The sequence below is a fragment of the Carlito syrichta genome, unplaced genomic scaffold (genome assembly GCF_000164805.1).
Source record: "Carlito syrichta isolate Samal-C Ts95f unplaced genomic scaffold, Tarsius_syrichta-2.0.1 Scaffold80509, whole genome shotgun sequence".
NCBI lineage: Eukaryota > Metazoa > Chordata > Mammalia > Primates > Tarsiidae > Carlito > Carlito syrichta.
In genome coordinates this window covers 171,676-197,273 of record NW_007024605.1, presented here as the reverse complement: position 1 = coordinate 197,273, position 25,598 = coordinate 171,676, and the positions used below count along the sequence as shown (strand labels likewise).

General features: G+C 42.1%; 1 protein-coding gene across 1 annotated transcript; it reads left to right on the top strand.

The window, feature by feature from the left end:
* The first annotated feature begins 4,173 nt into the window (after positions 1–4,173).
* On the top strand, positions 4,174–18,863 carry LOC103257344 (guanylate-binding protein 1-like). Its single transcript, XM_008055072.2, has 11 exons — positions 4,174–4,348; positions 6,069–6,277; positions 9,146–9,273; positions 10,175–10,284; positions 10,552–10,748; positions 11,981–12,223; positions 13,455–13,735; positions 14,865–15,077; positions 15,866–15,968; positions 16,201–16,394; positions 17,889–18,863. Exons 2-11 carry the CDS (start codon positions 6,082–6,084, stop codon positions 17,997–17,999), a joined length of 1,776 nt encoding a protein of 591 aa, XP_008053263.1. The 5' UTR covers positions 4,174–4,348; positions 6,069–6,081; the 3' UTR covers positions 18,000–18,863.
* Positions 18,864–25,598: the final 6,735 nt, after the last annotated feature.

Sequence of the window (25,598 nt, the reverse complement as noted above, 5' to 3'; positions counted from 1 at the left end):
CTTGGAAGACTGAGGCGGAAGGATCACTGGAGCCCAGCAGGTTGAGGCTGCATTGGTCGTGAGCAGCGTGTCACTGCACTACATCCAGTCTGAGCGACAGAGTGAGAATCCAATTCAAAAAAAAAAGTATGTGTATGATCCTTGGTATACACTGTTGGTTTACTAGTATTTGTTGAAGATTTTTTTGCATCTCTTTTCATAAGAGACAGTGGTCTGCATTTTGTGATGTCTTTAGGTTTGGCATCAGTGTAGTACTGACCTCTTACTGAGTGGGAAATTGTTCCCTCTGCTTCTAATTTTTTTGTCAAGCTTGTGAGAAATTTGTATGAACTCCTCTTCAAATGTTTAGTGGGATTCTCCATTGAAGTCATTTGGGCCTGAGCTTTTCTTGAGTATTTTTGTTGATAATTCAGTCTCTTGTCATAGTTTTACTCAGATGTTCTCTTTTTTCTTGAGATAGATTAGGTAGTTTGTGTTTTTCTAGGAATTTATTTCTTATAATTTAATTTGCTGACATGCAGTTTTTCATAGTATTACGTTATAAGCCTTTTTTATATTTGTAAAGTCAGAAATAATATCCCCCATTTCATTTCTTATTTTCATAATTTGGGTCTTCTTTTGTATTTTGTTTTTGTTTTGGCCAGTTTAACTAAAAGCTTTGTCAATTTGCTTGCTCTTTTCTAAAAACAGTTTTGGTTTTATTGATTTTTCTCTACTTTTTAATTTTACTCTCTATCTCATTAATTTTACTAGGTTAATTTCAAAAGTCTTTATTATTTTCTTCTGCTTGCTTCAGATTTAGTTTGCTCTTCATTTATAAGTGCCTTAAGGTAAAAGATTAGGTTATTAATTTGAGACCTATTTTCTTAGTAATTTCTCTAGGGCTTATCATATATGTAACTTATCAGAATCTATCTCAAATTTGTGCTAAATTAATTCCAATAGGATAAATAATTTTTACTCTTATAACTCTATAAATGTTGGTTTTTCCTACTTTTTGTGGCATTATTATATGAATATTAATTCTATATATGGCCAAACAATACACTGTTGCAATTATTAATTTATTCACTGAAGAAAAAAGTATGAATCTATACCTGTTATAGTAACTTCCTTACAATTGCAGTTTATCTTCATTTATTCATGGGGGTTCAAGTTAACATTTGCTGTCATTTGTTTAGTCCAATACAGCCTTGCCCCTACCTACCTCTCTTGTGCTGTTCTGTTAAGAATATTACATTTCTATATGTTATAGGCCCAGCAATACAATGATATATACACATAGTTTTATAGAATTGCTTTTTCAAAACCAGTCAGGAGGAGAAAGGAGAAGAAATATGCATTATGATGTCTTCTATCATTTCATAATTACCTTAATGGTGTTCTTTGTCCACGTGGATTTGTATCACCATCTGGGGTCACTTGTCTCCTACTTGAACACCTTCTTTTGGTATTTTTGTTAAATAGATCTGCTGAGAGTACATTTTCTCAAAGTTTCCAGGCTTGAACGTCCCAATTCACACACTCTTTCAAATAAAGTCAGTTTCCTTGGGAAGAGCTTCAGACTCTCTGGTTTTATGAACTGCCTCTCTCCCCGAGGAAAGTCTGTAGCCACAGCTGCTTCCACTGGGCAGGGGTGGTCACTTCTGGTCTTCCCCACGTGCCTGTCTCAACATGGAAACTCCACCCTATAAGTGAAGCAGAGTGGGGCTGATACGACTGGGTATTCTCAGCCTACCCAGCCTGAACTAGAGTCTGCATGAGTGGGACAGAGTAGAGGTTGGGAGCTGTGATTTCTGGTCACATTCTCCAAGAACTTAGTGTCTATAACTCAGTATTGGAAAGAATGAGAAATGCTAGTGATCTGCCCCTCCTGAGGTTGTATCTTATCCCTGCTTTTAAGATGAGGGAAGAGGGAGACCTGCCTGCTTTTCCATGTCCAACAGTAGCAGAACTTTAGTCAACTTGAACCGGAGATGGGGAGGAATCAGTTTGTGTCAAGTGCCAAAGATTCCTCTATTCTTACCAGAGTTCTCAGAGTTCCTTTTGAATAGATGTTTCACTGTGATGCATGCTTTTAGGAAATTTACAGAAATTTTAAATGGCTCAGATAATTTTGAAAAACTTAGGATTATACATTCTGAAAAAAATAAGTAAAAAGACTTCAAAGTAGAATTAATAATGATGAAACTAGGCTGGGCCCGGTGGCTCGCACCTATAATCCCAGCACTTTGGGAGGTGAGGTGAGAGGATTGCCTGAGCCCATGGGTTCAAGATCAGCTTGAGCAACTTGGTGAGATTTCATCTCTACGATAAATCAGAAATTTAGCCGGGCATGGTAGCACATGCCTGTAGTTCCAGCCACTTGGAAGGCTGAGGTGGGAGGATCACCTGAGTCCGGCAGATTGAGGCTGCGGTGGCTGTGAGCGTGCCACTACACTCCGGCCTGGGTGACAGAGTGAGACTCCAACTCAAATAAATAAATAAATGATGATGAAGCTAAAGTGTTAAGGAAGGATAGGAAGAGTTAAAATAAAATTATTTTATAATTTATTAAATAATATATGAGTAAGAAAAAATATATCTGTATTGCATATGCATGTCATACATCATTTTAAATGTGTGTGTAACTAAATAAACAAATGTTCAAACAGACTTTTTACTATTTTTTGTTTTTACTGTAAAATACAGGTAATACTACTTATTCTGCATGTTAGTAGTCATGACTGAATTAGAAACCTAATGTATGAAGCTCTAAAAAACAATTTATTAAAAAAATAAAATTAGTCTGGGCATGGTGGCTCAGCCTATAATCCCAGCACTTTGGGAGGCCGAGGCGAGAGGATTGCCTGAGCTCAAGGGGTTTGAGACCAGCCTGGGCAACTTGCTGAGACCTCATCTCTACAATAAATCACACAAAAACTAGCCAGGAATGGTGGCATCCGTCTGTAGTCCCAGCTATTTGGAAGGCTGAAGCAGAAGGGTCATCTAAGCCCAGCGAGTTGAGGTTGCAGTGGCCATGAGCGTGGCACTGCACTCCAGCCTGGGCGACGAGAGTGAGACTCCAACTCAAAAATACAAATAAAAATAATTTAAAAATAAAATTATACTATACTTCTTTTTATCTATAAATAAAATGTTTTTACAATTATTCACTCAGTAAACAGAAGCAGCATACTGAGGTGGTTCAAGAAGAGAATTTGGGGCAACCACTTTGGGTTCCATCCCACTGTGGGAGCTTTTCTGTCCTCTCAATAAATCCTGCTTTCTCAATGAGAAAAAAAAAAAAAAGATAGAGAGAGTTTGTTTGGGATCAAGAAAGAATCTTCTTGGGTTTAGATTACTTATAATGTTAAGACTTTTTTGAGTCAGAGTCTCACACTGTCACCCAGGCTGGAGTGCAGTGGCACACACTGCCACCACAGCCTCGACCTGCTGGGCTCAGGGGATCCTTCTGCCTCAGCCTTACAAGTAGCTGAAACTACAGGTATGCGCCACCATACCCATCTATTTTTTTTTTTTAATTTATTGTAGAGATAAGGTCTCACCAAGTTGCCCAGGCTGGTTGCGAACCCGTGGGCTCAGGCAATCCTCTCACCTCAGCCTCCCAAAGTGCTAGGACTATAGGCATAAGCCACCACACCCAGCCACAATGCTATGATTTTAGACGACAAAGTCTACCTATGCTTTAGTTTCTATGAAATCATGGGGAAATATTTGTTTTGAAATTTAGGTTGTGTAATCCTGTAAAGCAGTCAGCACTGAGCCTGTAACACGTGTACAATGCACAGAACCCCCTCCAGTCTCTGTACTGGCATTAAGTGCCAGGGACTTTATGTTCATGAGTGTGTAAAACACACCCTTTCCCCCACGTATTGCACCCCTAAAAGAACAGCCGCTTCCATTTTGAGTGGGTCTATTATTTTAGAAAATTAGACCTAAAAATTATATGATGCCTCCTTCTAGGATTCTCAAACTAACCCCAAGCACAGGACACATTCCATTGTATACTCAATATCTCATGGACTTTTTAAAAACAATAAATAGTCTCTGAGACCTCTTCCAACAAAAAACTTTGAAGCTTCTGACTGAGAAATGTGAAACTCTCCCATCAGCACACTGCAGAAATTCCTTTTATGGTTGTTCAATCGATGCCTTGAACAAAGTACTTTCAGTTTCGCATTCCTCTAAATCTGCTACCCGAGGTTGCTTTACTTCTGATTATTTAGTCACTGAAGGAAATCCAGGAAGCCTTACAACACTGGAGGGGTGAAATAAAAGCCCAAGGATCCAGGGAGAGACAGAGAAGTGCTAGAAACCACTCCACCTGAACTGAGCAAAGGAATAGGTAAGAACTGCTATTACTTCTCAAAGTGGCTTTCTCTCCAGAGCTAAAGGACTTCGGCTTAGGGACATAGAGCCTGTAAGTTTGGGCCAGGGATGGGAAGGAATTTAAAGAGTCGGTAAATTTCCTTAAAAACTATCAGAACCAAGTTAGGCTGTGACTGAGTCTGAAATGGGACACAGAGCAGATGAAATCCTGGTGTTATTACAAGCACCCAGTCCCTACTGCCACCAATGTGCTTACGTTGAATTAGGCACCAGCAGAGAGGGACCAGTGTTTGAAATGCACTAGGATTATCTTTCTCTTTGTTGATAGCGTCTGTAATGATTAGGGGCAATTAAATTACCATTCTCCTTAACGGAGCTTGCTCAGTCTTGCTCCTACAGCAGCTAAGAAATTGAAAGGGCTACAGATAGTTATTTTCATGAAATGGGAAGAACGGTCAATGAGAGCCAGGGTAAGCAGCCCACTGACACTGTTAACAACAAAGAAAAAAAAAACAACTAAAACTCAGGATAAAAGTTGAAGATATATGAAAGTAGTACACTTTTTTTTTTTTTTTTGAATCAAAGTCTCACTCTGTCGCCCAGGCTGGAGGGCAGTGGCACACTTATGGCCACCACAGCCTCAACCTGCTGGGCTCGGGCTATCCTTCTGCTTCAGCCTTCCAAGAAGTTGGAACCACAGGCATGAGCCACCAAGCCCGGTTAATTTTTTGATTTATTGTAAAGACAAGGTCTTGCCAAGGTCCCCAGGCTGGTCTTGAATCCCTGAGCTCAGACAATCCTCTCGCCTCCCCCTCCCAAAGTGCTGGGATTATAGGCATGAGCTACCGAGCCTGGCTAGCAGCATACTTTTTAATCATACATTTGAATTTTATTTCAGGGCGAATGTCTTCCTTTAGAAATAATCCAGACTCACTAATTTCCTAGTGCCCACTCAGCCTCTATCCTTCACAAGTAGAATTCAGCTCCACTACTTTACTAAAGTGCTTCTTCTTTAATTCTCCTCTAATGCTACAGTAAAGGCAATATACTTGTTTACCTTGACCTCCCCATGTTCTCAGACAACTTTGATCTTGCCTGCTGGAAACTTCTCCCCTGAATTCCTTGGCAAGGCATGAACCTTTTCATCACCTTCTGGTCTGAAAGCGCTCTCTCTCACTCTTCTTAGGAGTTCCTTATCTTCCTCCTCCCTAGACATTCTCTTCCACTTCCTCCTATTTCTCTTTCTCTACCAAATGGGAAAACAGAACAAAACAGAAAATAAATCAATATTGAATTTCTTACATATAGCTAGGAGCAAAATATATTATCTAAATCTTATTATATCTTTCATTCCATTGTCTAGTGTAAATGTTTAACTAAGAATCCAAAGAAAAGAGTTCTACAATAAATTAAATGAAAGACTTGGGTCGTGAGAGTAGCTGAATGTTGATAAGTCTGTCATGCCAACATTTTTTGTACTGAAGTACTTTGATGCTATAACTTCTATAACTTTCCCAAACAATATAGATTTTTCCTTCATCCATCTTACTGATGCACACAAAACATTCAGCCATCCTGGGGAATTTTATGACTCTACCCTATCATTGAAAAGACTGAAAATTCTTTTTGTTTGTTTGTTTGTTTTTGAGTTGGAGTCTCACTCCGTCACCCAGGCTTGAGCCACCGCGCCCGACCAAGACCAGAAATTGTAATTCATTACGCCTCTTCCCTTCCAGACAAAGGAACACCATGGACGTGACCTCAGAGATCCACATGCCAAGCCCATTGTGCCTCATTGAGAACGCTATGGGGCAACTGGTAATTAATCCAAAAGCTTTGGAGATCCTGTCTACCATTACACAGCCTGTGGTGGTGGTGGCTATCGTGGGCCTCTACCGCACTGGCAAATCCTACCTGCTGAACAAGCTGGCTGGGAAGAACAAGGGTGAGTGAAACCAGCAACTCTCTGCCAGTTCCCCTCCATCCACCCACACAGTCAGCACCCAGTATGGGATGAATGTGAAAGCTAGCTTACCACTCATACTTGGACTCTCTACTTTCACTTTGTTCTAGGGAATGAGTCAGATCATCAACTCTTTTCAGGATGCCTTAGTTTCTCCCCCTTCCCCACTTTTATTATTTTCTTTTAATTTTAAAGATGTGGGGTACAATTCAGAGTTAGGTAGACAAATGGTCATTATGAGTTGTGCCCTTGCTTCTCCTGGTAGTTTCCCACTACTGCCAATCCCTTTCTTTTCTTCTTTTTTTTTTTTTTTTTTTTTGAGTTGGAGTCTCACTCTGTTTCCCAGGCTGGAGGAGTGCAGTGACATGCTCATGGCCACCCCAGTCTCAACCTGCTGGGCTCAGGTGATCCTTCCATCTCAGCCTTCCAAGTAGCTGGAACTACAGGCACACGCAACCATGCCTAGATAATTTTTTGATTTATTGTCGAGATGAGGTCTCACCAAGTTGCCCAGACTGGTCTCGAACCCATGGGCTCAGGCAATCCTTTCACCTCGGCCTCCCAAAGTACTGGGATTATAGGCATGAGCCACCACACCTGGTCACCAATCCCTTTCTTATAGTATTATGATAATCACTCAAGGTCCGCTTATGAGTGAGAACATGTGGTACTCAGTTCTTTGTTTTTGTGATAGATCACTGAGTATTATAGACTCTGAGTTCATCCAAGTTGCTGGGAAATTCATAATTTTGTCCTTCTTTATGGCTATGTAATATTCCATCGTGTATATGTACCACTTTTTTTAAATCCAGTCCTTTTTCAATGGGTAGCATGGTTGGTTCCTTATTTTTTGCTATTGTGAATAATGCTGCAATAAACATGTGTGTGCAGGTATCTTTTTTCTTTTGTTTTCATTTTTTTATTTTAAATATGGGGGGTATAATTCAGGGTTAGGTATACAAATGTTCATTACGCAGGTACCCTTGTGGATGAGGTGTGCCCCTCCCTCCCCTGGCAGTTTCCCACTACTGCTAACCCCTTTCTTATAGTAATTACGATAGTTGAGGTTTCTTTTTTATAGAGTGATTTCAGTTCCTCTGGGTATGTTCCCAGAAGGGGGATTGCAGGGCCGTATGGAAGGTCGATTTTTAGATCTTTTAGGAATCGCCACACTGTTTTCCACAGAGGTTGTACTAGTTCACACTCCCACCAACAGTGTAGAAATGTTCCCTTTTCACCACATCCTCTCCAGCAGCTTTTTGAGTTAGTGACGATGGCTATCCTGATTAGAGTTAGGTGGTATCTCAATGTGGTTTTAATTTGCATTTCTTTGATGGTTAATGAGGCTGAGCATTTTTTCATGATCTGTTGGCTGCTCATGTGTCTTCTTTTGAGAAATGTCTATTCATATCTTTTGCCCACTTTTTAATGTGGCTGTTTGTTTGTTTTTTTCTTTCGGCACATTTAATTTCCTTGTAGACCCTAGATGCTAGGCCTTTGTCAGATATACAATTGGTAAATATTTTTCCCCAGTCTGCTCTCAAGAGTCATTAGATGGTCAATAGAAATTACATTGAATCTGTATATCAATTTGGGCAGTAGTAACATCTTAAGAATATTTAATTTTCCAAGCCATAAACACAGATGTCTTTCTAATTATTTGTATCTTTAATTTTTTTAAAGAAAGTTTTATAGTTTTCACTATACAAGTCTTTCACCTCCTTTGGTTAAGTTTATTCCTAAGTAATTTATTCTTTATATACTATGATTAGTAGCATTGTTTTCAACATTTCCTTTTCAGGCTTTTCATTGCTAGTGTATAGAAAAGCAACTGATTTCTGTTGATTGTGTGTGTGTGCTGCAACTCTGAATTCTTTTTTTTAACATTTTTTGGTCAAATATTTAAGGTTTTCTGTATACAGGATATCATCAGAAATAATTTTACTTCTTTTTCTTTTTTTTGCGGGGGGGGGGTCGGAGTCTCACTCTGTTGCCCAGGCTGGAGTGCTGCTGGGCTCAGGTGTTCCTTCAGCCTCAGCCTTCCAAGTAGCTGGTACTACAGGTGCACACCACCATACCCAGCTAATTTTTTAATTTTTTATTGTAGAGAGACAAGATCTTGCCAAGTTGCCCAGGCTGGTCTCGAATCCCTCAGGCAATCCCCTCACCTCTACCTCCCAAAGTGCTAGGATTACAGACGTGAGTCACTGCAACTGACATTTCTAATTTGGATGCCCTCTGTTTCCTTCCATGTTTCCCTTTGAGGATTTTTTTCATCTGGAGAAGCAATAAAAAAAAAAACCGCTCAGGCAAAGATCAGGTGAATAGAGAGGGTGGAGCTCAGGGGCCATGCCACTTTTTGGTCCAAAGCTGTTGAATTCTCAGTGGTGTGGGCACGTGTGCTTGTAAATCATGCATCATGAAATGGACAAACTCCTTGAAAGACTATCCAAGAAAAAATTCACTGAAGCCAAACACAGCGTCTGACAATAATGCTCACTGGTTCACTGAAGCTAAGGGTTCCTAGAACAGACACCTAGCAGGGGAAGCCTGTACTACAAGGGTTTGGTTTCAGTATTAATTCCATTTTTTTAAATTCCCCCATCATATGGTCTTTATTATGTTGTAGTTTCGATTTCTGGTTTGTTGATTGTTTTTGTCATGAAAGTGTACTGAATTTTTTTATTTATTGGATATTCAGATTTTCCTATTTCTCTGATTGTAAGTAAGATCAATACTGATTGTGGTTCGGTTATCTCTCTTAAACTTAATTATGCTACCTTTTGCCTCAATTACCTGAACTGCCTGCTATTAAATCTCCACCCCCCTCTCATTCCCTCTCCTTCTCAGGCTTCTCTCTGGGTTCGACGGTACAGTCTCACACCAAAGGAATCTGGATGTGGTGTGTGCCTCATCCCAAGAAGCCAAACCACACACTAGTTCTGCTCGACACTGAGGGTCTGGGAGATGTAGAGAAGGTAAAACTGAAGGATTCTGTTGTGTAATAAGCCCCTAATCTCTGAATATCTCATACACGGTTTAGTTTTTCCTTAAATAAGAGCTTGCACTTAACCATAACATGTCTTTTTATTTATGTTTACATATCATGAGACCAAGTTTAGAGACCAGAAATGAGAAAAACATTCATAAGACAGAATCCTAGCAGAGACCATAGTGGCCAATAGACAGTATTCTATTAATAACAGGCTGTAAGCTAAGTGAGTTAAGCCAGATGCATAAAGGTAGCAGAAATAAACTCAGTGTCATAAGCCTTATCCTGCAGAGCACTTTAGTTAAAAGTTTGGATACTGAAACCCCATAAACTTTGTGTTTAAATTTAACTTGGTCGCTAATTTAACGGCCCTAGCAAATTATTTTACTTCTTTTAGCCTCAGCTTTTCTAATCTGTAAAATAGATGTAATAGAGCTATATTTGCCTCATAGTATTGTTTTGAATATTTAAAAGATAAATAATGTATTAGGTGTATAATAATTGCTCAATAAAATAGCTACAAATATTATCAATCTTAAATAAGTTAATTTTGTTATAAAAAAGGAAGAAATTTTATATTTAAATTGTACATAAGGCCTTAGTACCAACCTTGACTGTTTATTTTGCAATTACCTGCCATGGTCATAAAGGGCCTAATGAGATACAGTATAAATCAAAAATACTAATAAAAATATAACCCAGAGTCCAAATCCTACTGACAATCATTTTTGTTTGTATTTGGGTTCCTTTTATAGGTCATTAGTCTGAAAAAAATCCTAACATATGATCACACTTTTAATGCTGCTGATCTGTTTGTTAATAGATTTCAGAACTCAGTGCTATGAGAATCAAACATACTCCTGATCCAAATGTGTTCTGACTTCCAGGGCGACAACCAGAATGACTCCTGGATCTTTGCCCTGGCCATCCTCCTGAGCAGCACCTTCGTGTACAACAGCATGGGAACCATCAACCAGCAGGCCATGGACCAACTACAGTATCCTTTTGTGGTTCAGAACAGAACTTGGTCACAGGTGACACCCTGTATTTATAAATCAGCTGCCTGATGGTGAATCGTCATAAATCAAGCTTACAAAGAAAAAACATGAAAAACAAATTCGAGTTCAGGGGAAAGATCCCATTGCCTACTTTAGAGACACGTAGGTTAAGAACAAAGGCAAAATGAAGGCTTGCGAATAATGAGGAACTAATACGGGATGGGAGGCCCTGTTCACTGTGTCACTTTTCCTTAGTTGCCACTCAGCTACGTGACAGAGTTGACAGACCGAATCAGGGCAAAATTCTCACCTGATGAGAATGAGGTTGAAGATTCAGCTGACTTTGTGAGCTTCTTCCCAGACTTTGTGTGGACTCTGAGAGATTTCTCCCTGGACTTAGAAACAGATGGACAATCCATCACAGCAGATGAATACCTGGAAAATTCACTGAAGCTGAAGCATGGTAACAGGAACCTCCAACTGATAGATGAGGGTGACAAAACACTAGAAATTATCATTTTTTAGTTTACACAGTTGTAGTTTTTTTTTGTTGTTTGTTTTTGTTTTGAGTTGGAGTCTCACTCTGTCGCCCAGACTGGAGTGCAGTGGCCGCTTCCAGCCACCGCAGCCTTGACCTGCTGAGCTCCGGCGATCCTTCCGCCTCAGCCTTCCGAGTAGCCGGAACTACAGGCGCGCGCTACCACGCCTGACTGATTTTTTTTATTTATTGTAGCGATGAGGTCTTGCCAAGTTGCCCAGGCGGGTCTCGAACCCGTGGGCTCAGGCAATCCATTCACCTCAGCCTCCCAAAGTGCGGGATTACAGGCTGAGCCACCGAGCCCGGCTTTACACAGTTGTAGTTTTTTACATTTACAGTTTACTATTTCTGCAGCTGGAGAAATAGTCATTAGGAATTAATGCTTAATTTCATATCTGAATTAATAGATTTAATTTTAAATTATATTTTCTCTGATTTAGAGTTTCACTCTGTTGCCCAGGTTGGAGGGCAGTGGCATGCTCACAGCCACCGCAGCCTTGACCTGCTGGGCTCAGGTGATCCTTCCACCTCAACCTTCCAAGTAGCCAGAACTACAGCAGCATGCCACCACGCCCAGCTAATTTTTTTATTTATTGTAGAGATGAGGTCTCACCATGTTGCCCAGGATGGTCTTGATCATGGGCTCAGGCAATCCTCTTTCCTCTGCCTCCAAAGTGATTACAGGCGTGAGCCACCACACCCATCTTAAATTATAGTCTTTCTTGTTCTAGAACATTTCTCTTTCTTTCACCTTTCCATATGCTATGATTAGGTTAATCTTATCTTCCTACTTAGGGGTTGTGATTCTGCATTTGATCATAGTAAATATCCATAAATACAATGGATATTTATTTCAAGAAAATAGAGTAAAGCATTAAGAGTGCACTAGTCCAAATGTTGGCAAACTACAGCCTGCAGAAATTGATGACTGGTCCTGCCTGCCAGTTCTTTGTATAAATAAGGATTTATTGGAATAATGGTATGCCCATGTTATTTACATATTGTCTAGGGCTGTGTTCATGATCCAATGACAGAGCTGAGTACTTAGAAAAGAGACTACCTGGTCTGAAAAGCCTAAAATATTGACTGTTTGGCCCTCTAGAGAAAAAGTTTGCAAACCGTTATATTAGTTAAATCTCTGCTTTATGTTCCTTCAGGCACCAGTCAAAAAGATAAAAATTTTAATCTGCCCCGACTCTGTATCCGAAAGTTCTTCCCAAAGAAGAAATGCTTTGTCTTTGATCGACCTACTCACCGAAAGAAGCTTGGACAGCTGGAAAACCTACATGAAGATGACCTGGACCCCGAATTTGTACAACAAGTTGCAAATTTCTGTTCCTACATCTTTAGTAATTCCAAAACTAAAACTCTTACCGGAGGCATCAAGGTCAATGGACCTCGTAAGTCCCATTCCACTCATTGTTAAGACTAATGAAGCATGGAATAGCATCCTTCTAGTATCACCTTTGAAAAATGCAAATCTACTGCTATAACTGCATCAAATCCTAGATGGCATCAATATTTCTAATATATTTTGTTTGTTTTCTGAGTTGGAGTCTCACTCTGTTGCCCAGACTGGAGGGCAGTAGCATGCTTACAGTCACTGCAGCCTCGATCTGCTGGGCTCAGGTGATCCTTTCGCCTCAGCCTTCCAAGTGGCTGGAAAAACAGGCTCACACCACCAAAAAACGCCCAGCTAATTTTTTGATTTATTGTAGAGACAAGGTCTTCCCATGCTACTCAGGCTGGTCTTGAACCCCTGAGCTCAAGTAATCCTCTCACCTCTGCCTTCCAAAGTGCTGGGATTACAGGCGTGAACCACCATGCCTGGCCTATTTCTAATATATTTTGTCAGTCAAATTCTTGGTGTGGAAAAAATAGGAAAGGCCAAAGGAAAATAGCTCTATTGCTTAAAATTGCCCTAATAAACTTAACCTGTTGTCCAATGCAGTAGTCCCTAGACAAGTGCAGCTAATTAAACTTATATGTAGCCAGGTGCAGTGGTTCACACCTGTAATCCCAGCATTTTGGGGGAAAGAGGTGAGAGAATTGCCCGAGCCCAGGGGTTTGAGACCAGCCCAGGCAACTTGGTGAGGCTTCATCTCTACAATAAATCAAAAAATTAGCCAGGCTTGGTGGCGGGTGCCTATAGGTTCCAGCTACCTGGATGACTGAAATGAAAGGATTGCTTGAGCACAGGATGTCAAGGTGGCAGTAGCTATGCGCGTTGCCACTGCACTCCAGCCTGGACAACACAGTGAGACTCCAACTCCAATAAATAAATAAATAAGATAAACTTAAATGTATATTAATTAAAATAAAGAAAACTTAAAAGTCAGTCAGAGCTAAGATGCATGCAGACATTCATTAAGTATGTATTCTAGGAAGACGCAAGCTATGTAATTTAGGAATTCTCATCCTTTGGTATGCATACATATTATCGAGAGATCTGGCAAAATAAGAGGATCTAATTTGTTAGATCTGAGACAGGGACTGAGAATCTGCATTCTAGCAAGCTTCCAGATGATGCTGTGAGGCAAATAGGTGGTAATTGACATGTTCAGAATTACAGAAAACAGAGACTCTTCCTCACTCTCCCTACAACAAACTTCATTTGTTCTCTGTGTGTAGGTCTAGAGAGCCTGGTGTTGACCTATGTCAACGCCATCAGCAGTGGGGATCTGCCCTGCATGGAGAACGCAGTCCTGGCCTTGGCCCAGATAGAGAACTCGGCCGCAGTGCAAAAGGCCTTTGCCCACTATGACCAGCAGATGGCCCAGAAGCTGCAGCTGCCCACGGAAACCCTCCAGGAGCTACTGGACCTGCACAGGGCCTGTGAGAGAGAGGCCATTGAAATCTTCATTAGGCACTCTTTCAAAGATGTAAACCAGCTATTTCAAAAGGAATTGGCGGTAATTTTTCTCTCTGGTTTGTAAGGACTAGGAATGTGAAAGGCAAAGCACTACCGGGAACTGAAATTAGCATTTATTTGTATAGAAGCAATTCTTATTAGCTTGTAAAATGGTGACAACTACACATTTGCAATCATATTCATCAGAAGAACCAATTTTATTATTACAGACTCAAAGTTTTAAAACATTTTTTCATGAATAGTCCTCCCTTTAATTAAATACGTATAACTAACGAGAGCTTATCATCAAATTACATGTCCACTTGTATCATAGTGATGAGATATTGTAGCCAAAGCAAATTTTAATCTTAGTTACCTTGAGCAGGTTGATGTTGAGTAAACTCAGAAACAGAGTTTACCTCTAAATATTGGGATAAAGTTATCAATCTCTGCTCTGGACTTCACCTGTGCCTTCCATGTGGCTGGAAACACTGGCATGCACCATCAGAAAAACACCCAGCTATTTTTTTATTTATTCTAGAGACGAGGTCTCTCCATGCCACTCAGGCTGGTCTCAAATCCCTGAGCTCAGGTTATCCTCTCACCTCTGCCTTCCAAAGTGCTGGGATTACAGGCATGAGCCACCATGCCTGACCTATTTCTAATATATTTTGTTCATCAAATTCTTGGTGGGAAAAAATAGGAAAGAACCGGGCACGGTGGCTCACATCTATAATCCTAGCACTTTGGGAGGCTGAGGTGAGAGAACTGCCTGAGCCCACAGGTTCGAGACCAGCCTGGACAACTTGGCAAGACCTCATCGCAACAATAAATCAAAACATTAGCCGGACATGATGACGCATGCCTGTAGTTCCAGCTATTTGAAAGGCTGAAGTGGAAGATTGCCTGAGCCCAGCAGGTTGAACTGCGGTGGTTGTGAGTGTGCCACTCCACTGTACTCCAGACTAGGTGGCAGAATGAGACTCCAACTCCCCCCCCCAAAAAAGAAAGTGACCAGTAGAAAGTTGGGGTCAGAAGAAAGAGCATGGTCCTGCTGAGGTGCCATCAGTTTTTCCTGGGGAGGGGAGGAGCCATAGTCTTTTATTTGTGAGAAGTCTTTCCAGAAATTCTGAGGTCAAGCTAACATCCTTTCCCTGTTATTCTTTTTTACTTCTATTTTTACATTAAAGGCCCAGCTAGAACAAAAGCGAGATGACTTTTGTAAACAGAATCTGAAAGCATCATCAGATCGTTGTTCAGCTCTACTTCAGCAAATTTTCAGTTCTCTAGAAGCAGAAGTGAAAGATGGAGTTTATTCTAAACCAGGGGGCTATCGATGCTTTATTCAGAAAGTACAAGACCTGAAGAAAAAGTACTATCAGGAACAGAGGAAGGGGATACAGGTAAACAAGTTTTTTCTGTTGCTGATGGAAACTGTTGATATGCCTCCTTGAACCCACGTGAACAAGCACAACTGCACACAGATGTGCATTATTGTCTGCATAAATTTAACACTTTCTTTCAATAGCATGTACAGGGAGCCTGTTATTCCAGGTATGTCCTAAGTGCTTATCAAAAAGAGTACAGTCAATTAGCAATTGAGTTACAAATTGAATTATCAGATTAACCATCAAGTTGTTATGATCATCCACTATTACAGCTGAATTTTTTATGTTGCAAGAGACAGAAATCCAATGATGGGTGCTTAAACAAAAATTGGTAATTTATCAGTTTAGGCTTCCAACTGGCTTTAAGGGAAGTTGGATCCAAAATTTCAAACAATGTCATGATATGTGTCTTTGCCCAGTGTTCCTCCCCATCTCAGCAGTTCCCTCCCTACTTCCTCCCTCTATCTCTGCACTCTGATTTGCTTTCTCAGTGATGGCTTCATTCTACAGCAAGTTCGCCACATATGGGACCACACATTAATAGCTTCAGAGTACCCGATCTGAAACATCAAGAGAACCTCTTTTTTCCAGTATCTATATCAGCCTCCTAAAAATAGTTTTGTTAAGTGGGCTACTCTGATAAGCCTACCTGGAACACGTGCCTACTCCTGGGACAGGAAAACTTGACCACTAGGCACACCAGCACCAAGAATAGCAATTCCTAGAGAGAAGATGAGGGGCAAATGGGGACGAATACTTAGAGACACTTCCTCCTTCTAACTCTGTGTTCTCTGGGTTCTAAGGCTGAAGAGGTTCTGCAGGCATACTTGAAATCCAAGGAGGTTGTGATTGACACAATTCTACAGACAGACCAGACTCTCTCAGAGAAAGAAAAGGAGATTGAAGGTGAGGAGCAATCCAAGTGTTTACATGGCCTCAAAAGCTCTTAAAAGTCAACATCATTTGGATAAATTGGGATCCTTGAACTAGAGCAAGAAGAGCAAAGATGTGCCTTAGTTGCTGATGTTGTATCTTAGAAAGGCATATGCCATCAGCAACAACAATAACAAGTGTACAAGGAAGAATCAGACACAAAGATATCCCCACTCACATTGTTCTTCTTCCTCTTCCTCCACAGTGCAGCGTGTGAAAGCCGAATCTGCACAGGCTGCAGCACAAAGGTTGGAGGAAATGCAGAAGAAGAATGAGCAGATGATGGAACAGAAGGAGAGGAGTTATCAGGAACATGTGAAACAACTGACTGATAAGATGGAGAGGGAGCGGGCCCAGTTAGTGAAAGAGCAAGAGAGGACCATCAATCTTAAACTTCAGGTATCCAATTGCATCACCTGGAGGTTTCTGTTTTTCTGTTTTTTCTCTATCCTCCCTGATCACAAACTTAGTGTGGCAGGGCAAACAGGAAGCCCAGAGGAAGGTCCTGATTTGCTCACTTGTGCTTTTCAATTCCTGTCTGTCCTGCATGAACTGGCCACTGCCTATGTCCAGTCACTAAACGTTTCTTATTGGCAGTTGTGTCACATTCAGTCCTTTATCGGTATATCCTTCATTTAAAGGTAGCTATTATCGGCTAGGCATCATAAAAATGTCTTGTCTGTATCTCTTGCTTCATATCATATGAAGCAAAAATTATGGCCCTATTACTTAAGGGAAGAAACAGAGGTTCAGAAGAGATTAAATAAATTTTATAAGCTTCTACAGCAAGTAAAATAGCTGAGGTATCTTCATCACTTTGTGGAATCTACAGTGGTTTTTTTTTTTTTTTCTGTCACACCTGCTATGACTTTCTCTCTAAGAGCATCTTAATGAACAGAAGGACTCCTCAAACTTTCACTTCTGGGTGATAGCCAACCACTCCTGCCTGTTTTCATGCCCTGCTCCCAGTTTGTGTTGAGTTGTGCCAAAATCCAGTATGGTTTGTCTGGGACTCTGATTTTCTAAAGTATCTTCTGCTATTCCTGCCACCGAGTTATGGTTGCTTATGTCAAATTTCCTGATCTAAGATTCAGACACTTCATCAGGGTTTAAGAATACTCTTTTTTTTTTTTTTGAGTTGGAGTCTCACCCTGTCTCCCAGGCTGGAGTGCAGTGGCACGCCCACGGCCACCGCAACCTCGCCCTGTTGGTTCAGGAGATGCTTCCGTCTCAGCCTTCCAAGTAGCTGAAACTACAGGCACGTGCCACCATGCACAGCGAATTTTTTTTTTTAATTTATTGTAGAGACGAGGTCTCACCAAGTTGCCCAGGCTGGTCTCGAATCCCTGGATTCAAGCAATCCTCTCACTTCCACCTCCCAAATTGCTGGGATTATAGGTGTGAGCCACCATGCCCAGCATGAAAATTTCAAGAAGAAATTAAATAATAAATGAGAGAATGTGGAAACAAGACAGAACATAGAGATTTGCTTTTTTGGTGGGGAGGGTCTCACTCTGTCGCCCAGGCTGAAGTATAGTGACATGCTCACAGCCACTGCAGCCTTGATATGCTGGGCTCAGGTGAACCTTCCATGTCAGCCTTCCAAGTAGCTGGAACTACAGGCGCACACCACCATGCCTGGTTAATTTCTTTTCAATTTATTGTAGAGATGAGGTCTTGTCAAGTTGCCCAGGCTGGTCTCAAACTCCTGGGTCCAGGCAAACCTCTTGCCCCCTCTCCCAAATTCCTGGGATTACAGGCATGAGCCACCACACCCAGCGTAAAAATTTCAAGAAGAAATTAAGTAATAAATGAGTGAATGTGGAAACAAGATAGAATATAGAAATTTACTTAACGCTACAATTTATCCAGTCTCCATTTGTTTCTCTTTAGGAACAGGCCCAACTACTGAAGGAGGGATTCCAACGTGAGAGCAACCAACTTCATAGTGAGATACAGAATCTCCAGAAAAGCCTAAGGAAACCAAGGTGTACCATAAGCTAAAGACCTAAGGAACAGAGCTTTCCTGTCACCCTTAGCCAAGTAATAACAGAAGCAATTTTAGAATTTCGAATAAGTGTTACATTTGATAAATTTGCCAAGATATGTAGTACATGAAGTCATGTCTACATTCCTAAAAAGACTGTAAATTGTAAAACAAGGATGCATTTACCTCTGTACCAATAACTAGCAAGGTCTTGAGCTAGTGCAACTCAGGAGAAGTTTATGTACACTGAATAAAGTCATAGGTCGAAGTCCTGGGACATAGATGGGCACTGGCCAAGCTTACAGTGGGTCCCAAACTCAGGGACAACCATCCTAGCTTCTTAGTGAAGACCATGCACAGCTCTCCATTATATTGAGGCTACACAGTCTATGAGAAATAATGTGATTTCTGGACACTGACAATGGAGAATCCTCAATGATGCATTTCAAGCTAAAGCAAACAACCTTACACAGAGATCTAGAATTGCTATATACTCTCCATAGGAAGATGGAAGAAACTGATATCATGCGTAGGAGTTGGGTAATCAACAAAAGGGCTAATGAAGAAAACTAACTTCATGTTCATTTATTCCAGATTATAACTTTAATGGGACATTTTAGACCTTTAGACAATTAACAATGGATTGAACATAGTCACTTGAGGACAATTATGCACTGTATATTTTTTATACTGTGTAATTTACAAAGATGAACTTTAGATGATAATAGATATTCTGTTAGAAAATTGACTCGTTTTATTATTTGGTTGTTTATAATCCTGGCTAGTCTTTTTCTAATTTTTAGCAGTCATATTAAAATCCTGCTGATTCTTCCCAAAGGCAATACAAAATGTTTTTTGTATTTTTCTGACCAATGAAATAAAGTTCTTTATATTACTTAGTATGTGTAGATTTTTATCCCAATTGTGAAAAGTCCTAGGTAAGTGGTTGGCATTTCTTATTGCAATAACAGATTACTTTGATCTAGAAATAAAAAGTGCTCACTTGGCTTTTATTTTATTTTATTTTTTTGTGTTGGAGTGTAGTGGCATGCTCATGGCCACCACTGCCTCAACCTACTGGGCTCAAGTGATCCTTCCGCCTCAGCCTTCCAAGTAGCTGGTACCATAGGCACGTGCCACCACACCCAGCTAATTTTTTAATTTATTTATTGTAGAGACGAGATCTTGCCAAGTTGCCCAGGCTGGTCTTGAACCTATAGGCTCAGGCAGTCCTCTCACCTCTGCCTCCCAAAGTGCTGGGGTTACAGGCATGAGCCACGGTGCCCGGCCACTGAGCTTTTTGTCTCTGATTGAGTTTTTTTTTTTCTTCCAGTTTTTGCCCAAAAATAAAGTCTTCATAGCAATGATTGGTTACCTTTTCTGTAAAACACTAGATAGTAACCCTTTATGGCTTTCTGGGTCATACAGTTTCTGTCTCAACTACTCACCTCTGAAAGTAGTGCAAATGCAGCCACAGACAAAACATAAACAAATAGGCATGGCTATGTTCCAATAAAGCTTTATTTTAATTAGTTTTCTAAAATTTTGTCTTTTTTTTTTTTTTTTAAGTCAGAGTCTCACTCTGTTGCCCAGGCTGGAGAGTAGTGACACGCTCACCACCACTGCAGCTTCAACGTGCTGGTCTCAGGCGATCCTTCTGCCTCGGCCTTCCAAGCAGCTGGAACTACAGGCATGCACCTCCATGCCTGGCTAATTTTTTATTTATTGCAGAGATGAGGTCTCGCCATGTTGCCCAGGCTAGTCTCGAAACTGTGGGCTCAGGCAATCCTCTCACCTCAGCCTCCCAAAGTGCTGGGATTATAGGTGTGAGCCACTGCACCAGGCCTTAATAAGCATTTAAAAAAGAAATTATAGCAATACTATGCAGTTTATTTCAGAAAACACAAGATGGAGCATTTCCTAATTGTTTCTATAAGCACACCATTATTAGACAAAGACAAGTACAAAAAAAGGAATTATAGATTATTATCCCTCATGAACATAGATGAAAATAACCTCAACAAAATATGAGCAAATCCTCAAACTAGGCAAAGTGGGGACCAAAGGGAGGCCCAAACTTTACCTGTACGATGACCACTTGTATACCTAATCCTGAATTGTACCCCACATCATAAAATAAAATAAAATCAGCAAATCAGATCCAGCATTATACAAAAATAATGCACCTCAGTCAAGTGGGATTTATACTGGGAATGCAAGTCAGCTCAAAAGTCAATTAATGCAATTTACTACACTAAAAATCTAAAGAAGAAAAGCCACATGATTATACAGATACAGGAAAAGGCTGATAAAAATATAACCCATTCACAAGAAAACTCAGCAAACATGGAGTCAAAATGAACTTCTTCAAACTGAAAGAGGATATCTACAAAAAACCCGCAGCTAACATTATACTGGTTGAAAGACTGAATTCTTTGACCCTTAAGGGAGGAACAATGCAAGAATGTCCACTCTCACCACTCCTATTCAACATTACACTGAAGTCTTGGTACAATTTGGCAGGAAAAGTATGTAAACAGGCAGATAGATCAGAAAGGATGAACTAAAACTGTCCTTCTTTGCAGACAATGTGATTGTTTATGTTAAAATCACCAGAGAATCTAAAATAAAACTCTTAGGACTAATAATTTAATAAGGTCAAAAGATATAAGGTCAATACACAGAAATTAAATTTCAATTGTTTCTCCGCCTCAGCAATGAACAACTGGAAACCAAAATTTAAAAACCAGTACCATTCATAATAGCTACAAAAAGATGAAATAGGTACAAATCTAACAAAGCATGTACCCGATCTCTATTCTAAAAACCAATCTAAGATCAAGAGACTTAGTATAGATCACAATCCATGAATTTCCTTAAATTCCATCACCCTGGAAATTCTTTCAACTCTCAATAGAAAATAACATTGAGGTCGGGCATAGTGGCTAATGCCTGTAATCCCAGCACTTTGGGAGGTTGAGGTGAGAGGATTGCCTGAGTCCATGAGTTCGAGACCAGCCTAGGCAACTTGGCAAGACCTCATCTCTACAATAAATCAAAAATTAGCCGGATGTGGTGGCGCATGCCTGTAGTTCCAGCTACTTGGAAGGCTGAGGTGGAAGGATCACCTGAGCCCAACAGGTAGAGGCTGCGGTGGCCATGAGCAGTGTGCCACTGCACTCCAGCCTGGGCAACAGAGTGAGACTCTGACTCAAAAAAAAAAAAAGCTAAAAGTCAATGCTGAAAATTAAAATCCTAGGCAATTAAGGGGAGTGCATATCTATGATTTAGGAAAGTGTTGGCCTAAACCCTCTACACCATGATAGTTCACACAGCTCCTTAATATGCCTTTCTTTCTTTCTTTTTTTTTTTTTTTGGAGTTGGAGTTGGAGTCTCACTCTGTTGTCCAGATTGGAGTGCAGTGGCACACTCCCAGTCACCACAGCCTCGACCTACTGAGCTCAGATGATCCTTCCCCCTCATCCTTCCAAGCAGCTGGACCCACTGGCATGTGCCACCACACCTGGCTAATTTTTTGATTTATTATAGAGACGAGATCTCGCCATGTTGCTCAGGCTGGTCTCAAACCCCTAGACTCAGGCAATCCTCTCACCTCCGCCTCCCAAAGTGCTGGGATTACAGGCTTGAGCCACTGCACCCAGCTTCCTTAATATGTCTTAACCCTACTTCCCTCATCATTGAATTCAAAATGGAAAACAGAAATCCCAATTTGAAGGAGATAAAAAGAAAGAGAACCTATCACCGAGAGAACTTATCACCTTGACCCAAACACAATTTTGATAGTGAATCATGCATTCAGCATCCCAACCCAGTTAAGTGAACTGGACAAGTGAAAGAAATTAAGGAAGCAATGAGCTCCATCCAGTGGCCAGAATTTTTATTTTTCTTCACAGCATTTTACCACTACCTTATATTATTTAACAGTGTGTTCAAATATATTACCTGTCTCCTCCACTAGAATATAAGCTCTAGCAGGTAGGGTCTTTGTCTTTATTCATCACAGTATCAACACGGTCTAGAAGTGTGCCAGGTACATATTAAACCCTCCATACAAGCGGTTTTTCTTTTCTGAAAAACATGCTCATGGCAGGTCTTTCTGTCATGAGTCTTCCTTCTTCCTTTTTCTAGCTAATAAACTTTGTTTGAAAACTTAAAAAGTAAAAATTAATAAATAAATAAATCCACCATACAATAAATAATCTTAGACAAATGAACTTTTTTTTTTTTTGAGTCAGAGTCTCACACTGTCACCCATGCTGGAGTGCAGTGGCATGCTCATAGCCACCACAGCCTCGGCCTTCTGGGCTTTGGTAATCCTTCCACTCAGCCTTCCAAGCAGCCAGAACTAAGGGCACACACTACCATGCCCAGCTAATTTTTTTCATATATTGTAGAGATAAGGTCTCACCAAGTTGCCCAGGCTGGTCTCAAACTCCTGGGCTCAGGCAATCCTCTCATTTTGGCCTCTCAAAGTTCTAGGATTACAGGCTTGGGCCACCACGCCTGGACTTTTGGGTTTTTTTCTTTTTTTTGTTTTTTGGGGTTATTTTTTTTAGGAGTCTCACTCTGTGGCCCAGGCTGGCAGGGTCACAGCCACCGCAGCCTTGACCTGCTGGGCTTAGGTGATCCTTCCTAGTAAGCCTTCCAAGTAGCTGAAATTACAGGTGCGTGCCACCATTCCCAAAAGATTTTTTTTTTTATTTTAGAGACAAAGTCTCACCATGTTGCTCAGTCTGGTCTCGAATCCCTGAGCTCAGGAATATACAGTAGTATCTGTTTATTTAGAAAACAAATGGAAGCCAGGCTTGGCGGCTGAGCCTGTAATCTCGCACTTTGGGAGGCTGAGGTGAGTGGATTGCCTGAGCCTGCGGGTTTGAGACCCGCCTGGGCAACTTGGCAAGACCTTATCTCTACAATAAATCAAAAAAAAAATTAGCCGGGCGTGGTAGCATGTACCGGTAGTTCCAGCTACTTGGAAGGCTGAGGTGGAAGGATCGCCGGAGCCCAGCGGGTCGAGGCTGCGGTGGCCGGGAGCGTGCCACTGCACTCCAGTCTGAGCAACAGAGTGAGACTCCAACTCAAAAAAAAAAAAAACAAATGAAGAGGCCAGAATGGTGGCTGATGCCTGTAATCCAGAGGCAGTAGGATCTTTTGAGGTCAGGAATTCAAGAGCAGCCTAGGCAACATTATGGACCTCATCCCTACAAAAAAATCCCTCCAAAATGAGCCGGGTGTGGTGGCATGAGTCTGTACTCACACCTACTGGGAAGGCTGAAGGATCACCTGAGCCCAGGAGTTCAAGGCTGTGACAAGTTGTGTACGGTAACACATCCATTAGCTAGCAATTTTAGGGTGTAACAGGTCTTTACCATATTCAGGGCCTTCTGTGTGTGTGTGTGTGTGTGTGTGTGTGTGTGGTGTGTGTGTGTGTGTGTGTGTGTGTGTGTGTGTGTTGAGTCTCACTCTGTCGCCCAGGCTGAGCCTTGACCTGCTGAACTCAGGTGATCTTTCTGCCTCAGCCTTCCAAGTAGCTGGAACTCCAAGTATGCACCACCATGCCCACCTAACTTTTTAATTTATTGTAGAGATCAGGTCTCCCCAAGTAGCGCAGGCTGGTCTTGAACCTGTGGGCTCAGGCAATTCTCTCACCTTGGCCTTCCAAAGTGCTGGGATTATAGGCGTGAGCCACCGTGCCTGGTCTCAGGGCCTTTCCAATTGCTGTTTCCCTTCCCGGAATCATTTTTGCAAGGTTACCTCCATATCATTCAATTTTGACTTCAAATGTCAGGTCGTCAAAATAAGCCTTTCCTGATCATCCTATTTAAATTCGCAGCTGTCTCCACCCATTATTGCTCCTTTCACAGCACGCATCAACCTCTGAAATCATTTTATACATTCACTTGCCTATTGCCTGTTTCTCTCTACCGGAATGTAACGTTCAAGATACAGATGTCCTCTGCCTCATTCTTCCCAGGAGACTCAGCATCTATGTACTCAATTCATATTTGATAAATGTGAGAAAAAGAAAAGCAGCCCGTCATCAGGAACGGCACTGACACTCGGGCTCAGTGTTGCTAGGAATTGGCTATAGCATTTTCCTGTTCAGACGCAACAGCCTCACAGAACGCCAACACCAGACAAGGTCATTTTGATCATGATGAAGTGAGACAACAAACACCACCGAATATTCTTGCCTAATCACCGATAAAAACAAGGGCACTGGGCAAACTACAAAAATCTCACTCTATCCTCCTCTCCAACTAACAGGATCGTTACTTCTTTGCCAATTACGGTTTTAGGCTTGCACCCTTCCTCCCCACTTCTGGGTAGGATGCATTTTGATACCCAGTCTGTCTCAGAATACCCCCACTTCCTGACGACACCCAATACTGATCGAATCTCCGCTACCTTGAACCCTGTCCCCAAATCGCCTTAAACAAGCCCAAACTTTTTTTTTTTTTTTTGAGTCGGAGTTTCACTGTGTCGCCAGGCTGAAGTGCAGTGGCACATCCAAGGCCACGACAGCCTCGACCTGCTGGGCTCAGGCGATTCTTCTGTCTCATTCTCCTAACTCATTTTACTGCCCTCAGAAAAATAAAGCTCCTCTCCGCTTTTTCCTCCCTCGCCTCCATCTCTGATGACAAACACATCTGCAAACCCTTTTTCACACTCTCTTTAGCCTTGTCCTCTCTCACCTTTCAAAGTTATTCTAACGGAACCCTCCTCTGGTACCAGCCTAGCGACCCCATAGCCCGCCTTTCTTCCAAACTAGATCTTGTCCCACTCCCGCCCCAAGCCAATCAGTCACATCCATCCCGTTCGGCTTTGGGCCTAAATCCCCTACTCAATTCTCACTCATCCCGCCCCCCGGACTCGGGCCCTGCACCTCCACCGGCCTGGAACTCTTTGCAATCCCCGCGGAACCCACAGCCCACGCACTTTCAGAGTCCACGCCCCACAGCCAATCCGCGGCCACTGCCAGGTCCGTTCCCTTCCCCCCTCCGACACCGCCCAGATCCCTCCCGCCCCGATCCCGGCGGACCCCGAAGTCCATGCACTTCCGGAATCCACACCCCACAGCCAATCCGCGGCCACTTCCGGGCCCGCCCCCTTCCTCCCTCGGACCTCCGACCCGCCGCCTCCGGCCCCCACCCTCATCCAGACCCATCCAGTCCGCGATGCCTTCCCCACAGCCAATGCACTTCCAGATTTCAAACTCCTCAGCCAATCCCCGGGCCGTTCTTCCCTTAGGCTCCAGCCCCGCCCCTCGGGCCGAGCCCCTATCCCGCCCCCTTCTCCCTCAGGCCCGGGACCCTCCACCCCACAGACCCCTGAAGGGGTCTCTTCTAGCGCCGAGATCCCGGCCGACCTCACAGTAGACGGGTGCCCTGAGTCCAAACCCCATAACTAATCCCCGGTCATATTCAGGCCGTCCCCAATCGCGGACCCTTCCTTCCTCAGACGCGGGACCCTCCACTCCCCCACATACACCCCCATGGAGTCTCTCCCAGTCCCGAGAGCCCGGCCGACCCCACAGCCAATGGGCGCCAAGAATCTAAACCCCACAGCCAATCCCCGCTTAGGCTCCGCCCCCC